Raw genomic sequence first — 22,328 nt, forward strand, 5'->3', positions numbered from 1 at the left:
AAACATTAAATATGACAGATTAATTTTTTTTTAAATGTTGCAACTGTCGAATTTATTAATGAATAATAATCAAATTTTATATATAAATTTAATATTAGAATTATTACTATATTGTTAAATTTCGTAAAAATTCGATTATAATTATATTTTTTACAGAATTTTAAAATTTTAAATGGTAAGCATTAAACGATTTCGAATATGGAAGGTGAAAAGTTTTAAACGTTGCAACGATCGAACTTATTTACGGATCGTAATTAAATTTTTTTTATTTAAATCTAAATCTTTTTAAATTTCTTACTGCCAAGTTTAGTAGTATTTCGACCATAATTATATTTTTTATAAAATTTTAAAATTACAAACTGATATACGAAGAGCGCAGAATTTTTACTTCAAATGTGGCGAAAGTATTTTACAATATTCAAAATTCTGTGTATTGAAAATATTTCTCTCGTGCATTCATTTTGTTAATGTATAAGAAAAATAAGAACAAACTGAGAAAAAAAAAATTTAACATTTTAAAAATTCAAATTTTAGGACGTTACTTTTAAAATATATAAAACATAGCGGCTTTTCGATTTTTAAAATTCTATAACGAATTTATTAACGAATTATAATTATTTTTTTGTGTGAAATTGAAATAACGATAGTCAAATTTTGCAGCACAATAATGAAGTGTTTTGATGTTATTTTTAAATTTTATTAAATTTTGAAAATTCCAAAAAAATAAAGTGCCTGTAAATTTTTAATTTAAAAATAATTATAAAGTGAGACTTTTATGGAAATTTAAGGAACACGAAATGTAGATGACGTAAGAGAGTTTGAAAGGGGAAAAGGTATAAATTTTAAAGAGCGAAAAGGCAAAGTTGAGGAAACAAATACGACTTGTTATTCATCTAATTACATCTGTTGATGGCGTGGAGAAACCACCGGTCCTAAATGACAGAAGATGGTACGTTCCGAAGCTGACAGCTCCTATCGATTGTTACCGGACACTGGACTATCCAATCAACAACTTGCAGTCCAGCAACAACTTGACCTCATGTCCCGATCATTATGATTTACTCCTCTGCACTTCCTTCCTCCCCTCCATGTGCACGTGTCCTATTGATGTGCCCATTGTTGCTCCGTTACGCAACCCCTTTGATCTGTAGAAGTGTCTTAATTTGCGTACTTCTCTCTTTCACGGAATTATGCAAAGAAAATTATATTATTCTACGAAGTACTGTAGAGAAATCCTAATTTTCAAAAGGCGAAGATACAACGGATGCAATGAGACTCTTTCATGGAAAATTCGTCGCCATTTTGAAAAATCAGTATTCACGGTTTGAAGAGAATAAAATTTCGGGGTAGTAAATTAACTTTGTAGCCACAAATCCTAGTATGCCACCATTTGCTAAGTACGTACCGCTCTTAATAAAAGTACACTCAGCAATACCGACAACGCAATTGATCAGTTAGGTTATTGTAGAAGCTATCGTCTACAGCAGTAAAGTGGAAGGTACAGAAGCTTTAGCAATCATCACCACAGGAGACTAGCAGTGGCTGGCTTGTCAAACAATGTTGGCATCAGCATCAGAACTTTCCGCATCCTCCAAGTGAGGCCAGCGTTTTACGAGGCCTTAAACGTCACTAAAACTCGGAAGCGAGATGCTTGCATCGCTGTATTTTATGGTTGTCATTACGTAGATGTTGGAAAGCTTCGACTTTACAGCTGCTTGTCCAGTAGTGTAGACGCTATGCTGACACTAGCAGCAATTAGAAGCATGACGATTCTCTTTCTGCGGCGTCCACCCCAATCGGTCAACGGGTATAAAATGTTTATTTTATTATATCTTCTATATTCTCGACACTTTCTCGCCATCCTCCGCACTTCCGATAAATGTATGAAACGCTGATGCATTCGACTTATGACGTCATTCGAATGTCATTTTTTATATTAAGTGTTATGACAACATTGATTTGAATTTTTAAAATGATATTAATTTTATAATTTTGTATAAATTAAAACTAAAAATTGTTAAACATGAATAATGAAATATTTTAAATAGTTTTAAATTAATTTTAAAAATTTTTTATTAGTTGGCAACGTTAAAACGTCAATTAACGCAGACGATCGTAGTACTCCGCTATAAATCTGAACATATTTTCTTAATTTTATGTGAAAAGTTTGGGTTTAAATATTAAATTAAGTTAAAAAATTAAAATAAATTAAGTTTGTAAATATTTTTAAACGTTTAGATTATTGGCTTTATATTTAATATATTTTTTTTAATATTAAAAAGGTCTGGCAACACTTTAAAGTATTAAACACGTGCCTACTTTCATAAATCTGAATGCACTGTATCCATTTTGATATATGGTCATAAGTAGCGAAAAGGTGCCAAAAAGTCTTTGACTTTAAATAGTTAAAAATCTTTTAAGGTAATGAAATGTTTTAAAATTTTAGATAAATCTTTTAAAATATATTCAATACATAAAAAGTGACGTTTAAAAAATTGTTTCTTAGGTTGCTATTTCTTGGCACATAAACCAGGTTTTGCAAATTGATAAGTTAAGAATCTTGCCAGAATAAAATTTAATAAAACTATAAACACCTTTTAAAATAATAGAAGTTTAAAACTAAATAAAAAATTTTTTTATTAGCCTGTTAACTAGAAGGTAAGTTTTGGATTATTTTAATTAAATCTCAAAAAATTCAAGAGTTTAATCATTCATTTATATGATTATGACAATGTATATTCAAATTTGCTTACTAATATCCAGATTAATTACCTTATTATTTGTACATATCTTAATAGGAAGGTATATACTAATATGTTTTCACTTTATAAGTCTGTACTTTTAAATACAAAATTTCATAGAAAATGTAGCCTCTATCTATAGAAAATTATTCACAAAATTTTCTGAAAATATCATTTCTACTTCAATTTTTACATTTGATACTAAATGCATATGTCAACATTTGATATCATGTATAGCCTATATAGTATACATTTGATATAGGCTAAACATCAAATTTAAAATAATAATAATAATAATTTGAGTGAAATGCCACGTATATTTAATATTAAAAATTGTTTCTTAGGTCAATTTCTTGGCACAAAGAACAGATTTGAAGCATTCGAAAGTTATCATTCACAAGTTTCCAGAATTTAAATCTTGCCAGAAAATCTTGCCAGTTAAAAAGAAAAAGAAAATAAAATAGTAAGTTACATTTTTTTAAGTAGAATGTTTTCAAATTTATAACTAAAAGATAAATTGTAAAATTTTTTAAGAAATCCAACTTTGGAATTAATCATTCTTCATTGAAATTTCTTATATTTTTAATATTACATCATGATATGAGATATGTTAAGCAACCTGCCTTCTAAATCATTTGTAAAGTGGTGCAAACTCATATTTTTTGAAGCGAATTACCTACCCTTTGAAAAAAAACTATCCCTCAAAATATACCCGAAATTAAAATCTGCTTGCAGCTCTAGACATTGCTGCCATTTGTTAAAAGTTAGTGGGGGCGATAAGTAGATTTTGTAGAGTCGACCACAGTTGATGTACAATGTCACATAAATGAGGATTAAGACCCACCACACTGTACTTTGATCCAATCTGGGAGGAGATTTATTAGGCATACGATCCGGACAGCCCAGCTTCGTTTTGTACACAAGTCCTGTTATCTACTGAGACACATTGTTGCTAGTTCAATTGTCCGAAATATCGTCAGAAAGGATTTAAACGCAATCATTTTATACACTAAATTGCCCTGATAAGTATGTAGCGTTGGTTGGATGCAAATGCTTAGATTAACACCAGATTATTTATCTCTTATCTTATCTTAGATTAACGCAAAAGATAAAGTTGATTTAAAGTCCCAGTCGCTGCTAGTTTCTAAATGATCCTAATTCGATAATTGTACCAACGGGATCGAATGGCCTCTTTAACGATGAAGTTAGTTTCTCTAGTTAGAAAATTATAAACTCTTGTATAATTTGAATCACATCAAAGTGGGAATATAAAAATTAATGTTGGAATGAGGTTCAAATTATTGTTCAGAAGCTTCGTGACACTGAAGGAATGCTTCAATGAAGAAGCATTTCTTCACTGAAAGAAGTTATAAAGAAATAAAACTAAAACAGGAATTAATTTTATTTGAAATTAATCCATTGGAGTCAAATTCTATCGAAGATTTGAATAAGATGAAGTCGATTTGCCACAGAGAATAAGAGTCAACTCCATCTATACTCGAGGTACAGAACTAATGAATTAACTTTATGTAAAACTAATTAGCTATGGAGAAGAAGGGTTAATCTTGTTTAAAACCGAGTAGCCATTAAGAGTTAATTTCTAAATGTAAATTTAACTATCGAAAATATGAGTTACTTGATAAGAGTGTAAGCTGGCTTTATGGTTTTTTGAATGAGAGGGCCATTTCATTAAAGTGATCAAGACAGAAATATATTGATTTTCTATGGTACTGGGTTGAACTAAGATGAAACATAAATCACTGGTGGAGTAGAGCCTGTCAAAGGGTCCCGAATAGGAATAACAGTCTCGGATGATTTAAATAGAAGTTACACCATGATATAATATTACACGGTGCAGGCGAGTAACTTAAAAGTTTATTTATGAAAAGGGTACTTACGTTTCTGGAGTCAATTAGAGCTTTAAATAACACTGCTGTAATGTTTCCATCGGGGAGGCCCGTCAGGTGGAAAACCCATCAAAACTAAACTATTAGCTATCAAAGCATAAAAGAAAGACAACTGTACCTAACCGAAGGGGGGATGGAAAGATATAAAATAAGTTATATTACATCTGCAGGTGTATGATTTCCCGGCAATCACTCAAAAGAGCTCATTGTGGCAGTAATAGCTGGGCCCTACGGATGATTGATTCTGTCATTGCACATCCATATCGTGTCATCGGATGAAAGAGAAGCCAATTATTAGTCACACACGCTTCCTCTAAGTATTATGATTACAAATTGGTTACTTGTCCAATACTTCTTTGCAATTTATGACAATTTAATCCGTAAAATTTATTTCTCTATTTGCAAAATTTTCTTTCATTAGAGGGCTTAGCAATTCTCATTAATCCGTCTCCCCCTCCTCCTCTTTCTACTGCTTTTTTTTTTAATTGCTCCTGTAAATTAAATTTCTCGGTAATTTGCAAAGATTACGTGTCTTTTGTGGGGTTCCTAAGCCCTCCTAATTGTTACAAACCCCATTTAGATAACTCGAAATTGATCTTGAGCCTTTCTAAATGGAGCTTGAACGCCAAAAGAGGTCTATTGAAAAACTCCAAAGTCGAAACATTACTGTTTCATTTAACCTCAGAAGGATTCGAATTTATATTATTCCAATCAAATCATACGTGCGAAATTGCAGAATTTTAAAGCTATACTTTTGAGAGTGCCGTTGATTAGATAATAAATTGCGCATGAAAAGGGGCGAAGATGGTATTTTAACGGGGTGGAGTACTCATAGCTGATTGTCATCAGAATATTGGCGAAGATAAAAGGATTAATTTTATTAATAATAAGATACCAGGCCCCTTTATTGTCGGCCAATTTAGATATTGAATGTCAGCAATGGTTTTTAAACGAGTAATTACTTCAGAGCCTATTCTCGATTGTAAGAGGCAAAGAAACCCTCCGAAGCAGTTTATTTACAGTAATTATCATGGAACGAATTGAGGAGTGTGAGAGGGAAGGTGTTAAATGTGTATGTCTCTTGAGTATCATAAAATTGCATCAAATAGTTGTTAACAGAAAGTATCAGAACACCTGCTCACCCTTCAATCTTCTGAGTTGTTTAATGGCTCTTTGGACAATGATGCAACATGCAAATAGCTGTTGAAAACGAAGAGACACAGCTTCCCTTCTTCACCCAGTTATTGCGGGACGAAATCCATTAAGTAAAAGAGAAGCCATCGAAATGGGACCTAGCCAAAATACTCACGACAATTGAGGCAATTCGTCATTGCAAATATCTTTCCGTCTGCTACGCCAATTGGTTTGTTTGTCCGGTAGACAAATTGCATGAAATGGCAATAAAAATCCAGATTGGAATGTTGCATATTGGATTTTATTTTTTTATTTTATTTTATTTTTTCCCCTTCTTATCGAATGGCTTTTGCGTAAAGATCCACAGGAGAAAAGGCGCTCCTCCTCTAGATGAGATTGAACTTTTTTCTTTCTGGCGGAAGAATCTGGGTTTTTTTTCCCTTCTTGCCCATTCAATTAGATTTAAATCTGCAATGACGTCAAATTAGGCAATCAGTGACGTTTCTGAAAACGATCCAATTGGATTAAAATGACGTCTTTAATCATTATCCAATAAATTTAACTGCGAGATTTTAAATTTGAGTCAGTTATCATTAAGCCGTTTTTTGTGATATTATAAGCAGATTTTAATTTTAAAAATGTATCAATAATCGTTAAATATAATAATATAAAAATTTTAAGATAATTAAAATATATAATTAACCATTTTTTTAAAAAATTCAGCTGAAATAATATTAGTCCGATATTAATTTAAATTTTATGACGTAAAAATCAAGTTTGAATCTTATTGGTAGATGAAGCATAAAATTCAAATTTTTAAAAATATTATGACGTAATCTCGATATCGCGTCTTTATTGGAGGATAATTTAAATTTTAATATGACGACAAAGGATATATTTTTTAAAAATTTAATATTCATTTTATAGGCTAGTTGTATTTTGTTACGTTACATATATATTTACGGGCCCCATTATGGGGCCTCATTCTACATTTAACTAACGACTGATTCAACAAATCGATAGTAATTGTGACGCGGCACTTTTATATCCGTTACAATACAAGGAATACCTGGAAAAATAATAATATTTTGGGTAATAAAATCTAAGCAGAATCGATTTGGCCCTCATATCGATTTTCTTTTCGATTAAAGCAGCTGACATAACGAGATTTTCTTTTCCATTTTTTTACGATCTTCCGAAAAATATGCCCAGAAGACGTTATATAAATTTAATAGATGATAATAAAGGTCTATTTTAAGGATATGAGATCTTGCGGACTATAAATGCAGCTTATTAGCATATAATCAATGACAATTAATCATAAATGAGCATGTTAGGTCATTTTGATGACAAGTTATATTTTATGCTTAATGTAGGGTGTTATAGGCAACCCAATGGCCCTGAAGAAGGCTATAAAATGATTCCTTAAATTTTTATTAAATAATAAATGCAAATGGAATGATAGTAAGAGTTTTTATTATAAGTTTTAAAAAAACAATTGTGCTCCTTCTCTAATTTACATAACACCATTTAAAATAAAATGCATCCAATCAAATTTTAAATAGGCAGTCATACCTTCTTAACTAATAAATTTTAAAATTACGACTATATATTCGTTTATTAAAATTCCATTCGGTAATTTTTACTTAATAAATAGTATTATTAATTTCAAATTCAAATAAGCCAATAAGATTTATAAGAATGTATGACGCAAAATCTGAAAATGAGTCTAATCCAATAAATTTAAAACTAAGCCGTGATGTCATTTATGAGTTAAACTAAGCTATGACGTTATTTATGAGCTAAATTAAGCAACGATGTTATTTACGAGTAAATATCTAGATTTTGGAGTTTTGAAGACATGCAAATATATATATATATATACTCCTATATATTTTTACTTTAAAGCGTCACGAAGCAATTCAAACTTTAAAATTGAGTAACTTGTTAAGAGATCACGTGACACGCGCGGCCATAACGAACGAGATCAGTTATTTCAGGCGATACCAAAGATCAACTCTTTCCTTCCACCGATTAATTAAAAGCGATTCTCTTAGGACCGAAAGCGTCAAATCCAACAAGTGTACACCCCTCTAACGACGCCAGCCATGCACAACACGCACAAGTGTACCCTTTTTTTTTTTTTTACTTTCGGTTCCCCCCTCACCAAACACTGCCACGTGTTGCCGGATCAGGTAAGGTAATGAGAACAGATTAATGAGAGCGGTATAATTGCAGGTTCGGGTGTCCCGCATACTAGGCGAACTCACGATTTCTGTAGTTAGGACACAATTAATTCTGTCAAGTCAGCTGAGTGACAGCACGCTCTTGTGTCACGTGACAAATCATCCTTTGCTTCTACTCGCTGTTTTAGAACCGGACTAATGGAGTGCTTCAGTAATGCCTTTAATGATTCGAAAGATAATGAATGGTTATTGTGTCGAAATGTCTTAACAATTGTTGATTTAAGTTTTGCACCTATTTTTTTACCGTCGATTTTTATTTTTATTGCAAGAAAATAATATTAATTGAACGTCGAGGGTGAAAGTGAGGAGATAATTTAGTTTTTATTATGGTTTTTTTTAGCTCTAAGTACCTGGAATTTTGGTGTTCTGCTGAACTCTCCCAGGCTAATATTCTTCAGGGTGGAAAAAAAGGAATAAGTAGGGAGTTCGGCGAATTTTACGATTTTTAAAAAGATTTTTACTGTATTATAGGGCTAATCAATCTGCAAGCTTTGTTGGTCTTTGAAAGTAAGGACTTTAACCTCATTACAAATTCGCTAAACTGTTTTAAACTCAACTAGACACGAGCCAAGGCGCGATAATATTACATTAGATCAGCTTCCTAGACGGTGCAACAAAGCAGAAAACTCGATCTTGGAAAAGAAGTATGCTCCACTTAACATAGGCTGCAAATTCCCAATATGTGAGTACTCGCAGATAAAAGAGTTGACTTTCTATAAACTCTCTATCTGAGATTGGCAGGCTACAAGCAACACTAATTAGATGTCAGATTAGAGTCAAGTGACTTACAGCATGTTACAGAGGAATAAAAACTCGTTCTACTTCGCCTAGACATTCGGTGTCAGGTAGATCTTAGCCCTATAAGAGGTCAAAGATCAATCCTTTTTATTACTGTTATAACTCGCACAGTTGACGTTCCACTAATCCAATCACCGTTCTCAACTGACACGTAACGCTAACGTGCACCATAATGCATCACTGCGAGACGTCCACCTTTATCTGAGCTTTACTCCTAAATGCTTACTGTTAAGAGGAATGTTTAACATTATCATACATCGCCGGTTTGATTGATATTTTTGTAAGGGTAAAGAATGTTAAAAGCGGGGGCGTAGGCTTGTTTAAAAATGTTAACATGTTACAAAAGTTTCCCGCGTGTTTACTGGTTTGTAGCCAAAATTCTTTGAGAAGGAAACTTTTTTAAAAATAGATTGAAACATTTGTTTTTATTTGTTTATTTATTTATTTATTACATTAATTAATTTAGAACAATTTACGAAAATTTCCTCATTAAAATACACGAGCATTTTTTTTGAAATCGCATAAGTTTAATTAGTAATTTGGCTAATTAATAAAAAAATCTTTTAAAACTGCTTTTTACTAATAAGTAAACATTCATTACGTATTTTATTTGTTCAAAATACCTGGAAAAAGGGACCAGCTCTATCCACCAGATCTGTACAAGCTCTTGATGTCCTGGCAATGTGTTATATGTATAGTGTGTAAGATGTGTTATATTTTTTTGTGTTTACTACACGTATATAACAACATATATGCGTATAGCACCCGTATGTACGATATACTGCACCAACGCAATACATATACGCACACGTAATACAACACAATACGTGTTATATGTAGTTTGTTGTGTACGCGTATAGATAAACGTATGTGCGTTTCTCCTCTACAATAAATGTGCTGTTTCTCCTCTATGTTGACGTAAATGCACAATACATATATAGATAATTATTACAAATATGTTTATATATTTCTTTTATTACAAAAAGAGAATAAAGTTTTACTTTACGTTAAGCTAATATTTTTCACTTATCTTATAATACAAGTAAGTAAAAACCCACTTATCATTACAAAATTACTTTAAATTAAATATAACATATTTAATTCTNCTAAGTTAATTGAAATTCCTAAAATTTATATAAATTCCCTGCACAATTTATGCAAAACTAAATTGTGTATAAGCGCCATCTATTATTGATTTCGTCACACGTAAGCTTAATTTACGACTTTAATGGTGTAAAAATGGTTTCACTTCGTTAACATAATAATATTTCATTAATAAATGAGTTTTTCCAGTCGGAATTAATTTTAAAAATCAATTAATTTCTGTTGATTTTTACAGAAACATATGGCCAGATAGCCGCGTAACGTCAGCTTATGATCTATTGTTTGCCAATATGTTTCTGAAGTCGCTTCCGTCCATTAATATAGCGCCATTGAAAATTATGATAGCGACAATTCGCGGTATTCATTTTTCTTTCCTCTTTTTTTTTTTTTTTTTGTTTGCTTTTCTACGAATTAAACTTTCTCGTCTTTTAGTAGTTTTACATATAAAGTACTCGTATGCAAATTAAACCAGTCTATCATTATTTAAATGCAGAGTGCATCCTGTTTGTGAGATTTAGACAACTGCATCCATCAGTCGCGCGATTCTCTAACTTTATTAACAATAAAGTTAGAGAAGTTCAGGAAGGAAGGGTAATCAAATGTTTTTCTTCTCCATCTTTAATAACTTTGCTGTAGGAACTTCAAGAGCAATAGTGGACTATGGAAAATCTAGTGTTTTCACGCTGACGTACGGGCTGTAAATGACTCGTATTGCAATGATGCGAGATGACTCGTCGCATCGCCTTTAACCAACGCGTCATTTAACAGTCATGTTTTTTCTAAAAACAATAATCACAGCCAAAAAAAAAATACTTGAATTAGAACTGTTATTGTTTTGAGGCGTGCAATTCTTGAAATTAAGTAGCGATAGTAATCAGTCGCAAGCGATGACGCATTATCGCTATCGTTAAGATAACTCTTTATCGTTGTCAGCTCTCAAAATTTCAATGAATTTTCATAAAATTTGATTTATAGCAATATTTTTTTTTATTGATATTTTTCGAATGCTCCGTTAAATAATTAAAATTTAATCGCTATTCTGTCCGAAAATGGAGGATACGAAGAAAATTCATTTCTAGAATGTCTTCTAAAAAAGATAAGTAAGATTTGCTATTATTTTCAATAAAAAGTCATTTTAGTAGATTTGTTCTGACAAAATTTGAATAATAAAATTTTCCAACTGTAAATCCTGTAATGAGGGCCTACAACCGAAGCTCCATTGGGGCCTTTCTCCAAGGAAACTACGGTCTCAGAGGCTTTACTATAGGGTGTATGATCTAAATGGTTTCACTTTACGGTCTGATATCAGAGGCCTTACTATAGAATCTGTGATATCAGAGGCCTTACTACAGGATATGTGATTTCAGAGGCCTTATTATAGGGTCTCCGAGCCATGGTGAAGGTCCTCGATACCACAGGTCGCTGGACACTTATCCTCTCATCTTACCCTTGTAAGACGCCATTATTTTAGAAGTATGTGACAGGAGTGACAGGCAGACATTCAGTAATTACTCTAAATTTTCAATGATTGCATGTAATTATTTTAATTTTAAATATCTCAAAGAAGCGCTCTACAATTTATTCGCTTTGTTGTTGCGTTGCGACGCGTTATCGCTTACTGGACAACGCGATAAGCTAATCTAAATCCTTAATTTCAACAGAATTAAACTGTACGATCATATACCACAGAAAGTTATTCTTCTATTTATACTTTTATCACCATAAACAACTGTTCGTGTAACACTATTTTTGTTACTTTGTTAGCATTTTTAGGAACTACCTATGCCATGTTTTATAATGTAAAAGAACCCATGCACATATCCAGAAGCTGGTAAAGTGTAGCAGTTATCTAGTTTTATGACGTTAAAGGCAAACACTTAAATCTCAATTCATAAAAGGGAGGCAAATCTCTGCACAGTTTTGTTCAAATCATGAATTGCTAAACAGTTCAATTTTATTTTTTTAATATTTTTTTATTTTTTTTTCCTAAGAAAAAGTCGTAAAGTTCGAAGCTTTCATCAAACTATGAAATCAGACGTGTCGAAAATAATAATGTATAGAAAGCTGTCGACGTCTTACTCTTTTATAACGTGCATCTAGCTATAAAAATCCCGTATATAAAGAAGGCTTTCTCTATATAAAGATTTACAAAAATCCAAGATCAAGACTTTACTTTTCTGATTTTAAAATTACAGATTTGCTTCTTTACAACGTAGGAAGAAAAAAGTTTCTCTAGTAAAAATCATGTTGGAAGATAATAATGGCGTAATAAACGTTATAACGAGGCAGTTTAGAGACGTTTTGTCTAATGCAGATCTTATATCCGGTCTGTATTAAGTAAAGCGGATGATGAATGCAGATTTATCGAAGTTATGAAAGGTGAAAAAATTTTTTTTTTAAATCTCCTCCTTCCTTTCTTGTCTTGAAAGAAAAATTAGCATACTTGTTATCAATTGGTTGAAACTTAAGAGCTGCATAAACTCCCCAATATTTAATGGTCTGTCTGCTTTTAAAAAACATAATTTGTATCTATTTACAGACAATGAGATGGCAGAACACATAATAAATTAGGTGGTTCTTATCTCTCAGTGCGCTTTCTTAAATGCTTTGACAGTACAGAATATTAGTGTTTCAAAAATTTCAATTAACTGTATAATAATTAATTAAAATATAATAGAGGTTCGGGTAATGCGATGCGACTTAAAAATGGAAAACTTAAGGTGAGTAGATTTTTTTTTTTATGGGAGGATGTAAAGATCTACATTCTTTATAAGACTTGGTGTTTAGAGGTCTATGGATTAAGTGGATGCTAATCTACAAAAATCATTAAATAAGATCATAAAACACATGGCATATAGGCCTTTATAATGCTACTCCCTTACACAAGATCACTAAATATGTGTTGTATAGTGAGCCTACGCACAAATAATGAATCAGACGTATTATAGATGAAGAATTTTATATTTTAACTACTTCTCTCCGTATAATAAATTACTTAAAACACTAAAAAAATAAGCTGACGTAACACAGGATTTCTAATTTAAAGAAGTAAAGATTAATTTATGGTGTTCTTAGGCAGACTTCTGCAACTTTCTTACGTAAAGATTTTGGTAAAGTGTTTGATAATTTAAAAAGAAATCGATGTTAATTCATATTTAATTGATGGTAAAGGATCCAAATCAAAGATAATGAGGCTATCAGAGGACGGAGTGTGGCTTGAAATGACAGTTCCAATGAGGTGTGACACAGAAAGCGCCCATTTTAACCCTATCTGTCCTCACAGGAGGCCTACGTCGTCCAGAACAGACGGAATATAGTTCGTATGCAAATGGACTCATATTTACGACTTAATTAAACATTCGAATTTTTCTTTTAAAAGAAAAATTCTGATGCGAGGAGCCATTAGGGCACCATAACTAAGAATTTGCATGGCGTTGCTCTGAATAATAATACTCCTGCATCGAATTGATAGCGGGGACTCTCGACGAGTGTTTTAGAAGTGATTTATCTTTATAAAGAAGAAGAAAAAGATTTGCATTCTCTTATTTTATGTACAGATAATCTCTTCCACATCTTTAAAGAATTTTAATTAATTAAAAATGTGCCAATTATCTCATTAGGAAAGAACCTTAAAAAAAATACACTAGGAATTACACCGAAAAAAGTGTAATTATGTGCAACAGATGGCGCCACACATTATCCAGATTGTTAAGCACTGTTGCCAAGCTCATAATTTACAACATAAAATTAATCACATTTATTTTTTAATGCGCTAATATTATAACAAATACTCCCTTAAAAATATTATCTTAAATTTTTTAAAATATTTGTATTTATATAGACTTAACGCAGTTATTTAATGTATTTTTATTTTATTTTTTTATTGTAGAAACTATAAGAATCCATTTTGGTGACGATGCTGTGTAATCTCTTCATTAACGATATTCTGTATCAACTAGAAAGACCAGATAACACACGTGGTGTATGCTGTTGACATTATCATCAGCCACGATCATATTAATGAATGCATTCGAAGGTATGTGGAAACATATAGTTCTAGATATAAATCACGAATACAAGCTGTTTAGAAACAAAAATTATTTGTATCGAATTTGTAATTATAAATTCCAAATGATTATCAGCTAAGAAACTGATGGTCAAGTGAGCATCAGTTAAATAATTTTAAGCGTTTTTGTGTTTTTTTTTTCGTGTTTAGGGGTGGGGAATAGTATGGGTGGTCCACCCCACCATATACATCACTACAATGTGTTTACAGACAAACACACACGTGAATAAATTCTATATTTGGTTATGTTTATCGGATTTTAAAGTGGGGAAGTTGGGGAGGGAGTTTAGGTATGTCGTAAGTTTCATCTTAATTATAAATAGGTTAAATTTGAGTTGAAAGATTTCGAGACAAGATACAAAGCAAACTAAATAAAATAAAAATTGATGCCTCAAATCCAATCTGATCGTCAACTAAGAAACTGATGCTCGCAAGGTCAAGTGAACATCAGCTAAAAAATCGATGCTCTCAAGTCCAGTGATTATCAAGTAAGAAACGGATGCTCATGAGGTCAAGTGAACACCAGCTAAAAAATTGATGCTCTCAAGAGCATCAATTTTTTAGCGATCCAAGTCCAAGCAATCAAGTAAAGACATTGATTTTCTTAAATTATAAGTGAACGTAAATAAGAAATTGATGCCCATAAATTCCAGTGGTCGTCAGTGAAGAAGTTCACTCGCCATTATGAAAATGTTAAGTTGAAAAGATAGATACGACATTCGTCATTTGCGAGTGTCGTATCTATCTTTTCAACCTATTTATCCTTTTACTTCATCATTTAATTTATTATCGATAAATGAAATGGTTTATATATGAATTTAATCATCCATCGTTCCAATCTAACAAGTGATTTATCTCCTATTCGCCAGATTGGTGTAGTTATTGAAGCGTGGATATTGAAGAAGAGCACACTCCACAGTGTAGCAAGTACACTGTTAGTGTAGGCGAATATATACTTAGAAAAAATATAAATATTAAACAAATTTTTCTATTTAACCTTAGATTACTTTTTAAGTTATTTTATTTTACAGGTGTTTATCGCGTATCATGAGGAGGTATCGTTAAGTAAATTTAAGAAAATGTTTAATTATATTTAAAATTATTTACTAAAAGAAAAAAAAATATAGTTTTAGTATTAAACATTCTAGCATGTTTAATCAGAACTTCCTCAAGTATCTAACAGCACACCACACATTAAACAACATATCAGACAACAGAATGGATTAAGCAACAATGCTACTTCGTATATTTAATAAAGTTAAACATATATTATACATCTTTGAAACTTCCTGATATATATATATTGGATATTTTGTAAAAATTTCTTTCAAACCCCTTTCTTTTGCCCCTATCCCTTACTAAATAAACTATACAAATAATACTTCTTTAGTAAGGGATAAGAGAGGGGTCAGAATATCGGGGTATTCCGTTGATAAATTAAAGCCCTATCGTATATTTATACGAATATAATACTAACATAACCGATAAAGTGTAATTTTAAATATTCTACAGTGTAGTAACGTTATCATTTAAACATTAGTCTAATACCATTCGTCAGAGTAAATTTATGAGAAGAGTAGAAGCAAAGCAAACATGCAAATAGAGGGGTTGGATGATGTATGCTTATGAGATCTTAACAGATGATTTCTGGGTCTTAGGCTTCCTCTACGCTTCATGTGACAATGCAATCCTCTGGGATATTAACAACAGTCGTAGGAATGCACAATCGCTTTATTTTATTCCAAAATGGTCAGAAATGTCCGCCGTCTCGATCACTTATTCCACTTGATACAATTTTGGATAGGTAATTAATCAGTATAATTATAGTTTTGGAGTTTTACTCCTAAATGCTTTCCTCTAATAAATATTATTGCATTTATAAATATTTTAATGGGATAATAAAATGCATTCCTTCGCTCGTTTAATTAATATATAAAATTAGTTTTATACAGTATTATGAATGAATTCTGTAATTACAGATATAAAATTAAAAAAATAAATAAATAAATAATTAATTAATTAAACTATAAAATATCATGTAAATCAGCGAAATTTCTTTCTATTTGATGCATATGTATTCACAGTCGACCTCGATTTATTTTGTATGCAATTTTGTTATACAAAAAGGCATGTCCCTTCTTTAGAGGTGGCCGTTATTGGAGGTTCGACTGTATTAATAACGAACTTATAATGTACTGTACATGATATATTGAAATCTTAATATAATATTTAAGTACGAATAAAATAACTCATTAATTCATTAACTCATCGTCGACTCATTGATCCAACCTTTTAGCCTGCTCTATTTGCGAAATACGTTAAATCGAGGGTCTGCTGTATTACAGTAGGCTACATATAATGGCTCATTGTCTGCATAGTCATATAATTATATGTAAGCAATGAGTCAAAAGTTAGTTAACTGTACTAATCGCTCGAATAAGTTATTAAAACTATATAATTTAATTGATTAAAACGTTATAATTTCTATATTAAAGAGGAAAAATCTCATTTGTAAAATTTTTTTTGTAATTTGTAATTAATAAAATATCTAAATAAGACAGAAATTTAGTCTTTAAAGGGGTTAACTGATTTTTGGGCCAGTCTGTATGTGTATCATACATTTTAAGTATACAGCGTGATCATAATTAGAGAGTGAATGTTCAGCGTATTTATTAACCATTGATCAAATCTGAACCAAAATATGGTACACGCACTCCCGAGTATACGGTTTCGACTTTCGGAAAAAATTTTACTTCGAAATTCTGCCGATAGAGCGAAATTTGGTGCTGCTGTCTCCTTAATGTGAGTATTACGTATGTTTTCTGGCAGATTTCGGGTATAAAAGGAGTTACAAAATGACCAAAATTCCTTTACTCGTCGCGTAGGCATTACTCTAAATTCGTTAGAAAACGTACACAATATGTATATATGACAGTCAGTAGCGCCAATTTCGCCCTAGCGGTGAATTTTGAAGTAAAATTTCTTTTTACTTCTATTTTAAGGAGAAACGATTAATTTCTTTAAAACGTTAATAATTTTATCTTTTTTAAGAATATATTTAAAAAAATAATGTTTTTATATTTGTTTCTTTTTAGAGAATTAATTTTAATTCTTCGTAAATTTTTAGGAAGTTTTTTTTAAATGCCAATTTTTAAAAATAATAAAAAAATAAAATCAATGATTATTCATTTACNAGTAGATGAATTTCTGTACATTGGATAAAGATATTATTATTATTATAATCTTTAAATTCATAAATAATAAAATAAATATTTTCTTTAATGTGTTTATTATATTTTAATTTAAAAAAAAAATATTTTATGGAGCTAAATATTTATTAAAATTTAAATCATTTTTAATTGTTTATTTCATATTTATCACAATTATTTTATTAATTGTTTAATTGTTATTCTTAAAGTAATTACAGTTAGATGTTTGAAATACAGGAAATTACTCTAAAACTTGCTGATTCCTAGGGAAAAAATTATTTTTTAAATTTTTCTTATTAAATGAAGCCGGGAAAAATATTTCCCGGCTTCTTTATTCTGCTTTTTTAAAGTCATAAATTTACTCTTAACATCCGACTTCCTCAACTTAAGGATATTATCAGGGAAATATCCCTATTCAAAGGAATTTTCCCTATAAAATAGGGATATTTTCTGAAACTTTCCCTATAGTTTTAGAGAAATATCCCTGTTTATAGGGATATTTCTCTACAACTATAGGGAAATATATTCCTGTTAGAGGTGACATTTCATATTATATATCAGGAATAGGGAATTTTTTAAAATTAATTAAGCAATGAAGAGTTACAAAAAGTCAGAAGTTAGAGTAAATTTATAACATTAGGAGAGCAGAGAGCAATCTAATAAAGCTTTACAATCAATAATTAAAGTTAATTCTCCCAAAATTTAATCCTTATGTCATCTTTTCTGATCCGATTAATGCAAATCTATTAATCATTTATGAGTAGAGAATGTTTAATATTTAATTAATACCTGCGAATTATTATGGATAATTTGCTTAATTTATCTACTGACTATATTCAGTTATGTAGATTATTTTATTTTAAAAAAAAAAAACTATAATGGATGCATAATGATTATCTTACAATGTATCAAATGGTGTTTCTTCCAAAAGTTTGTATGCAGTTTTTACTGTATAACCAGTTGTATATGTGTGGTAGATGGAGGGGAATCAACAGGATCATTTAGCTCATTCTCACTAAATTTTTATATTAAAGTGATATAAATTACGGTTTCTTTTCATAATTCTTACTTGTTTTATTCTTATACATTTATGTTTTTCGGAGAGAAGGGTCCCACGTTTTGTAAATAACTCGGTTCATCTCATTCTGTAGGAGGCTCTGTTGGTACATGCGATGTGTAGGCCGTCGAGAGGGAAAAGGTGGGGATTTTTCCCGAGCCTGGAGAAAACTTAGAAGTTCTTACTCTTATAAAATTAATTTTATTTTTACTAAGAAAATATAAATTCTTTAAGACTGCTTCTTAATAAACATTTCACGTATTTTATTTGTTCAAAATACCTGGAAAAAGGGACCAGCTCTATCCACCAGATCTGTACAAGCTCTTGATGTCCTGGCAATGTGTTATATGTATAGTGTGTAAGATGTGTTATATTTTTTTGTGTTTACTACACGTATATAACAACATATATGCGTATAGCACCCGTATGTACGATATACTGCACCAACGCAATACATATACGCACACGTAATACAACACAATACGTGTTATATGTAGTTTGTTGTGTACGCGTATAGATAAACGTATGTGCGTTTCTCCTCTACAATAAATGTGCTGTTTCTCCTCTATGTTGACGTAAATGCACAGTACATATATAGATAATTATTACAAATATGTTTATATATTTCTTTTATTACAAAAAGAGAATAAAGTTTTACTTTACGTTAAGCTAATATTTTTCACTTATCTTATAATACAAGTAAGTAAAAACCCACTTATCATTACAAAATTACTTTAAATTAAATATAACATATTTAATTCTGATAAAATTACCGAATTTATCATTAATAGAATATCATACTGTATGTCTAACTCTTAACGTTCTCAATAAATTTAAGATAACCTTTCACCTTATCTCATATATAACTTCATTTTTTCATCCGCCATTATATATTTAAGCCTGTTTTAAACGAATTTATATGCTGTATATTTAAAGACTCTTCACTCGTGTAACAAAAAAATAAATAAAATAACTTTTTTCTAAAAAAAAAATAAAGTATAGTATGAATTCATATATATATTTTTTGAATGAATAAAAACTTATAAATACATTTTTATTATATGAATAAAATATTTTCCTTTATAAATTTTACATTTAAAAGAAAATGTCAATATTTGATTTATTAGAAATTTATTTAAGAGAGAAAGAGGGAGAAAAAAAAATATGCTAGATATTGTTTACAATTATATTTATTGAACGTTATACGTGAACGTATCTCGTCTGAAAGCTGTATAATGCCTTTTGATAAATTTACATATTATTATATATATATTATTTATTTATTTTTTTTATTTATTTTTATTTTTTTCAAACCATGACATTCGAGACTGTCATAAATCATTGGTCGAGAATAACAAATACGAAATTTGAGAGTCAGAATTTGTAGTAGTATTATGAAAGCAGAGTCAACGTGCATGAGTTTTACTCATCTGCTATTCTGTTTCTGAATTCCTTATCCAAAGAAACACATTTATATGTTTGCGTTGCTCCACCCCACGTCTAAGCATGGAAAAAACGCATTTTTTGTGCATTTTTTTTGGCCGAAAAAAGACTCAAAACTTGACTTTTCCTTTTTGAATTTCTATGTAATTTGATTTTTGATAAGAGATAACTAAAGTTAAATGCATCTTTTAATCTTACAAAAGTTCCCAGAAACTAGATAATACTTAACATTTTAGGTGTTTTAATTTTTTAATTACAGTTAATTTCAGTGCAGTTTAATTTTTGATAAGAGAGGATGTTAGTTATAATGTTTAACGATTTTTGATTGAATAAAATTGTTAAAAAATAGGTCTTATGTAGTGTATAGGGCATATGTAATCCGTACAGTCATCAAACTTGATCTTCAAACGTTTGTAAATCAAGTATATTCCATAATAAATAGATTTTGAATATACAAACTAAAGTCAAAAGGTGTCGATACAGTTATTTGTTTAGGGCCCGAAAAGAAGGCCCCCGAATTTAGTTTTAATACAGAAAAGACGATAAGTTAAAATGTGTTTTTATGTTTTACCTATTGGCATGGGGCCTACGTTTCTGACTAGCCCAGGCTGCATCTCATCACCTACAAGACCTGATTAAGAGACATAATTAACATAAAATTATTATAATATATATACGCTGTTAAATCCTTATTTATAATTATTATGCTAAAAAATTAAACTGCAGGTCCAGATCCTTCTCCAACTAGTAGCTTGTATAGGGACCGAGCTCTTACTGCACTTTAGAGAGGTCCTTTTGCCATGTTAGTAAAAATAACTTTAATTGATGGGGGTAGAAACCACTAAGGGCCTCTCTCGACGGTTTACAATCACTGGAGGATTTAGAAATAAGGCCCACAATTTACAGGCGCCCTCCCCCAAATTAATATTACCCTTTTGCGCCGAATGATTCTAATTTCTTTATAAATTGTTTCTACATAAAATGATTTTCTCATTATTATTATTATTATTTTAAATTATTGTACCCCCATACGCCACTAGGCCCTAGCCTAGTGGGCCTAATGGAAAATCCGCTTACAATAAAAGTTACAGAACTGAAAACGTCACAACGGCTTAACACAGAAAGTTATTACGTCACACTACACGTCCGACACGATAATTAATTGTCAAGTTAGTTTTATAAAAGTTTTTAAAACTGTTTTAAGACAAATACAATTAAATAAACTTAGGTTTAAAGTATACTTAACTAAATGCGTTAGGGTCCATATTCGTTTATGGAAGGATCAACAGTTCCTTCCATTTTCGGATACAAATCGCCAATAACTGTCGAGAAAACGGAAGAGATACGATCTTAAATTCTGTCGTAATTTTAGATCGGTCGCTACTCGACATGACTGGATACACTTCACGAATGCAATTTAAAGGATTTTCAAACTCACTTCTCTGTTTGTGAAAGTCAAATCTTTTGATTCCATTCCGGTATTCCTTAATATATTCTTCACCCAATTGAATTTTCTAGATTTATTTTACAGTTGATATTACACAAATTTCCATAAAAAAAAAAGAAAAAAAAAGGAAAGAACCACCCCTCAATTTTCTTCCTTTAAATGCCCGAATTAAATTTCAATTTTTTTTTTTTTCATTTATGGCTTGCTTATCGAGGTTTAAGTTTGTAAAAATTTCATTAAAAAAATTTTTTTTGTGATGTAATTAAGTTGGGTTACTTTAGTTAATTTTGTTGGGTTTTCTCCGTCGGTGGATCGCGGTCTACTCATTGGGGAGTTGTATAGATTGTTGTTATTAGTGAGTTGTAAGTTTTAGATGGATCGTGATTCACTCGTTGGGTAATAAGCTGGCTTTCCTCGGTCATGGTTCGCGGTCGACTCGTTGGGTCGTTAGTGAATTGGTTTTTCTCGAACGGTAGTGCAACCGGTTGAGGAATTGTAAAGATTGCAAATTGTTGATTAGATTTTCTCAACGAGGGAATCGTGACCTACTGGTTGGGAAAAGGGACCCATTCGTTGGGGAATTGTGACGGTCGCTACTTTGAAAATTTGCGTAGATGAATGGATGTTTGTTATAGGCTTATACTCTAATTGAACCTAACTATTTACTTGTATATAAAAAACATGATATTTTCTATACAATATTTCATAATAATAATAATAATAATTAAAGTATTGAATTCGTTATTAGAAATTAGTTTNAGTGTTTTTTTCCAATAAAAGTCGTCTCTGCCCTCAAAATTAAGGTTATTTCCACTTTAAAATAATTAATAATGTAAAAAGTTTTAAAATAAAATCTCTTAACAGATGGCACCACAGACAATTTTAACTTTTTTGCCGACAAAGTTAAGCAACTCTTTGCTGGATTTTTAAATTTTAACTGGTAAATGCAGGCTGAGTTATGAAAGTAGCTTACAATTAGACTGGAACGACAATGAAAAAATTGTTAATAAAATCTAATAAATTACTCAAATTACAGCGATATCTTATCATTTTACTTATTTTTATAAACAATGTTAATATTACACAATCATAATGATAAAAGGTTTTAAAATTAGCATTCAAAATGACTTAAAAGTAGCATTAACTTCAGCATTTTAAATATAAAATTGAAGATAA

The 22,328-nt window shown here is 30.6% G+C and overlaps 1 protein-coding gene across 3 annotated transcripts in view; it reads left to right on the forward strand.

Moving 5' to 3' along the window:
• The first annotated feature begins 2,512 nt into the window (after window positions 1-2,512).
• The window catches only part of LOC111634107 (N-acetylated-alpha-linked acidic dipeptidase 2-like), a 50,944-nt gene continuing 31,128 nt past the window's right edge, over window positions 2,513-22,328 (forward strand). The window contains exons 1-3 of one of the 3 annotated variants that reach the window (XM_023378786.1): window positions 2,513-2,658; window positions 3,086-3,204; window positions 13,820-13,966. In XM_023378786.1, the coding sequence (XP_023234554.1) occupies window positions 13,915-13,966 (52 nt within the window). In that variant the 5' untranslated portion in view covers window positions 2,513-2,658; window positions 3,086-3,204; window positions 13,820-13,914. Of the gene's footprint in view, window positions 2,659-3,085; window positions 3,205-12,156; window positions 12,310-13,819; window positions 13,967-22,328 lie in introns of those variants that run through there. The other 2 variants (XM_023378785.1, XM_023378789.1) reach the window with 2 other exon arrangements.

The sequence above is a fragment of the Centruroides sculpturatus genome, unplaced genomic scaffold, assembly GCF_000671375.1.
Source record: "Centruroides sculpturatus isolate CEXI.00-Female unplaced genomic scaffold, Cexi_2.0 scaffold823, whole genome shotgun sequence".
Classification (NCBI taxonomy): Eukaryota; Metazoa; Arthropoda; class Arachnida; order Scorpiones; family Buthidae; genus Centruroides; species Centruroides sculpturatus.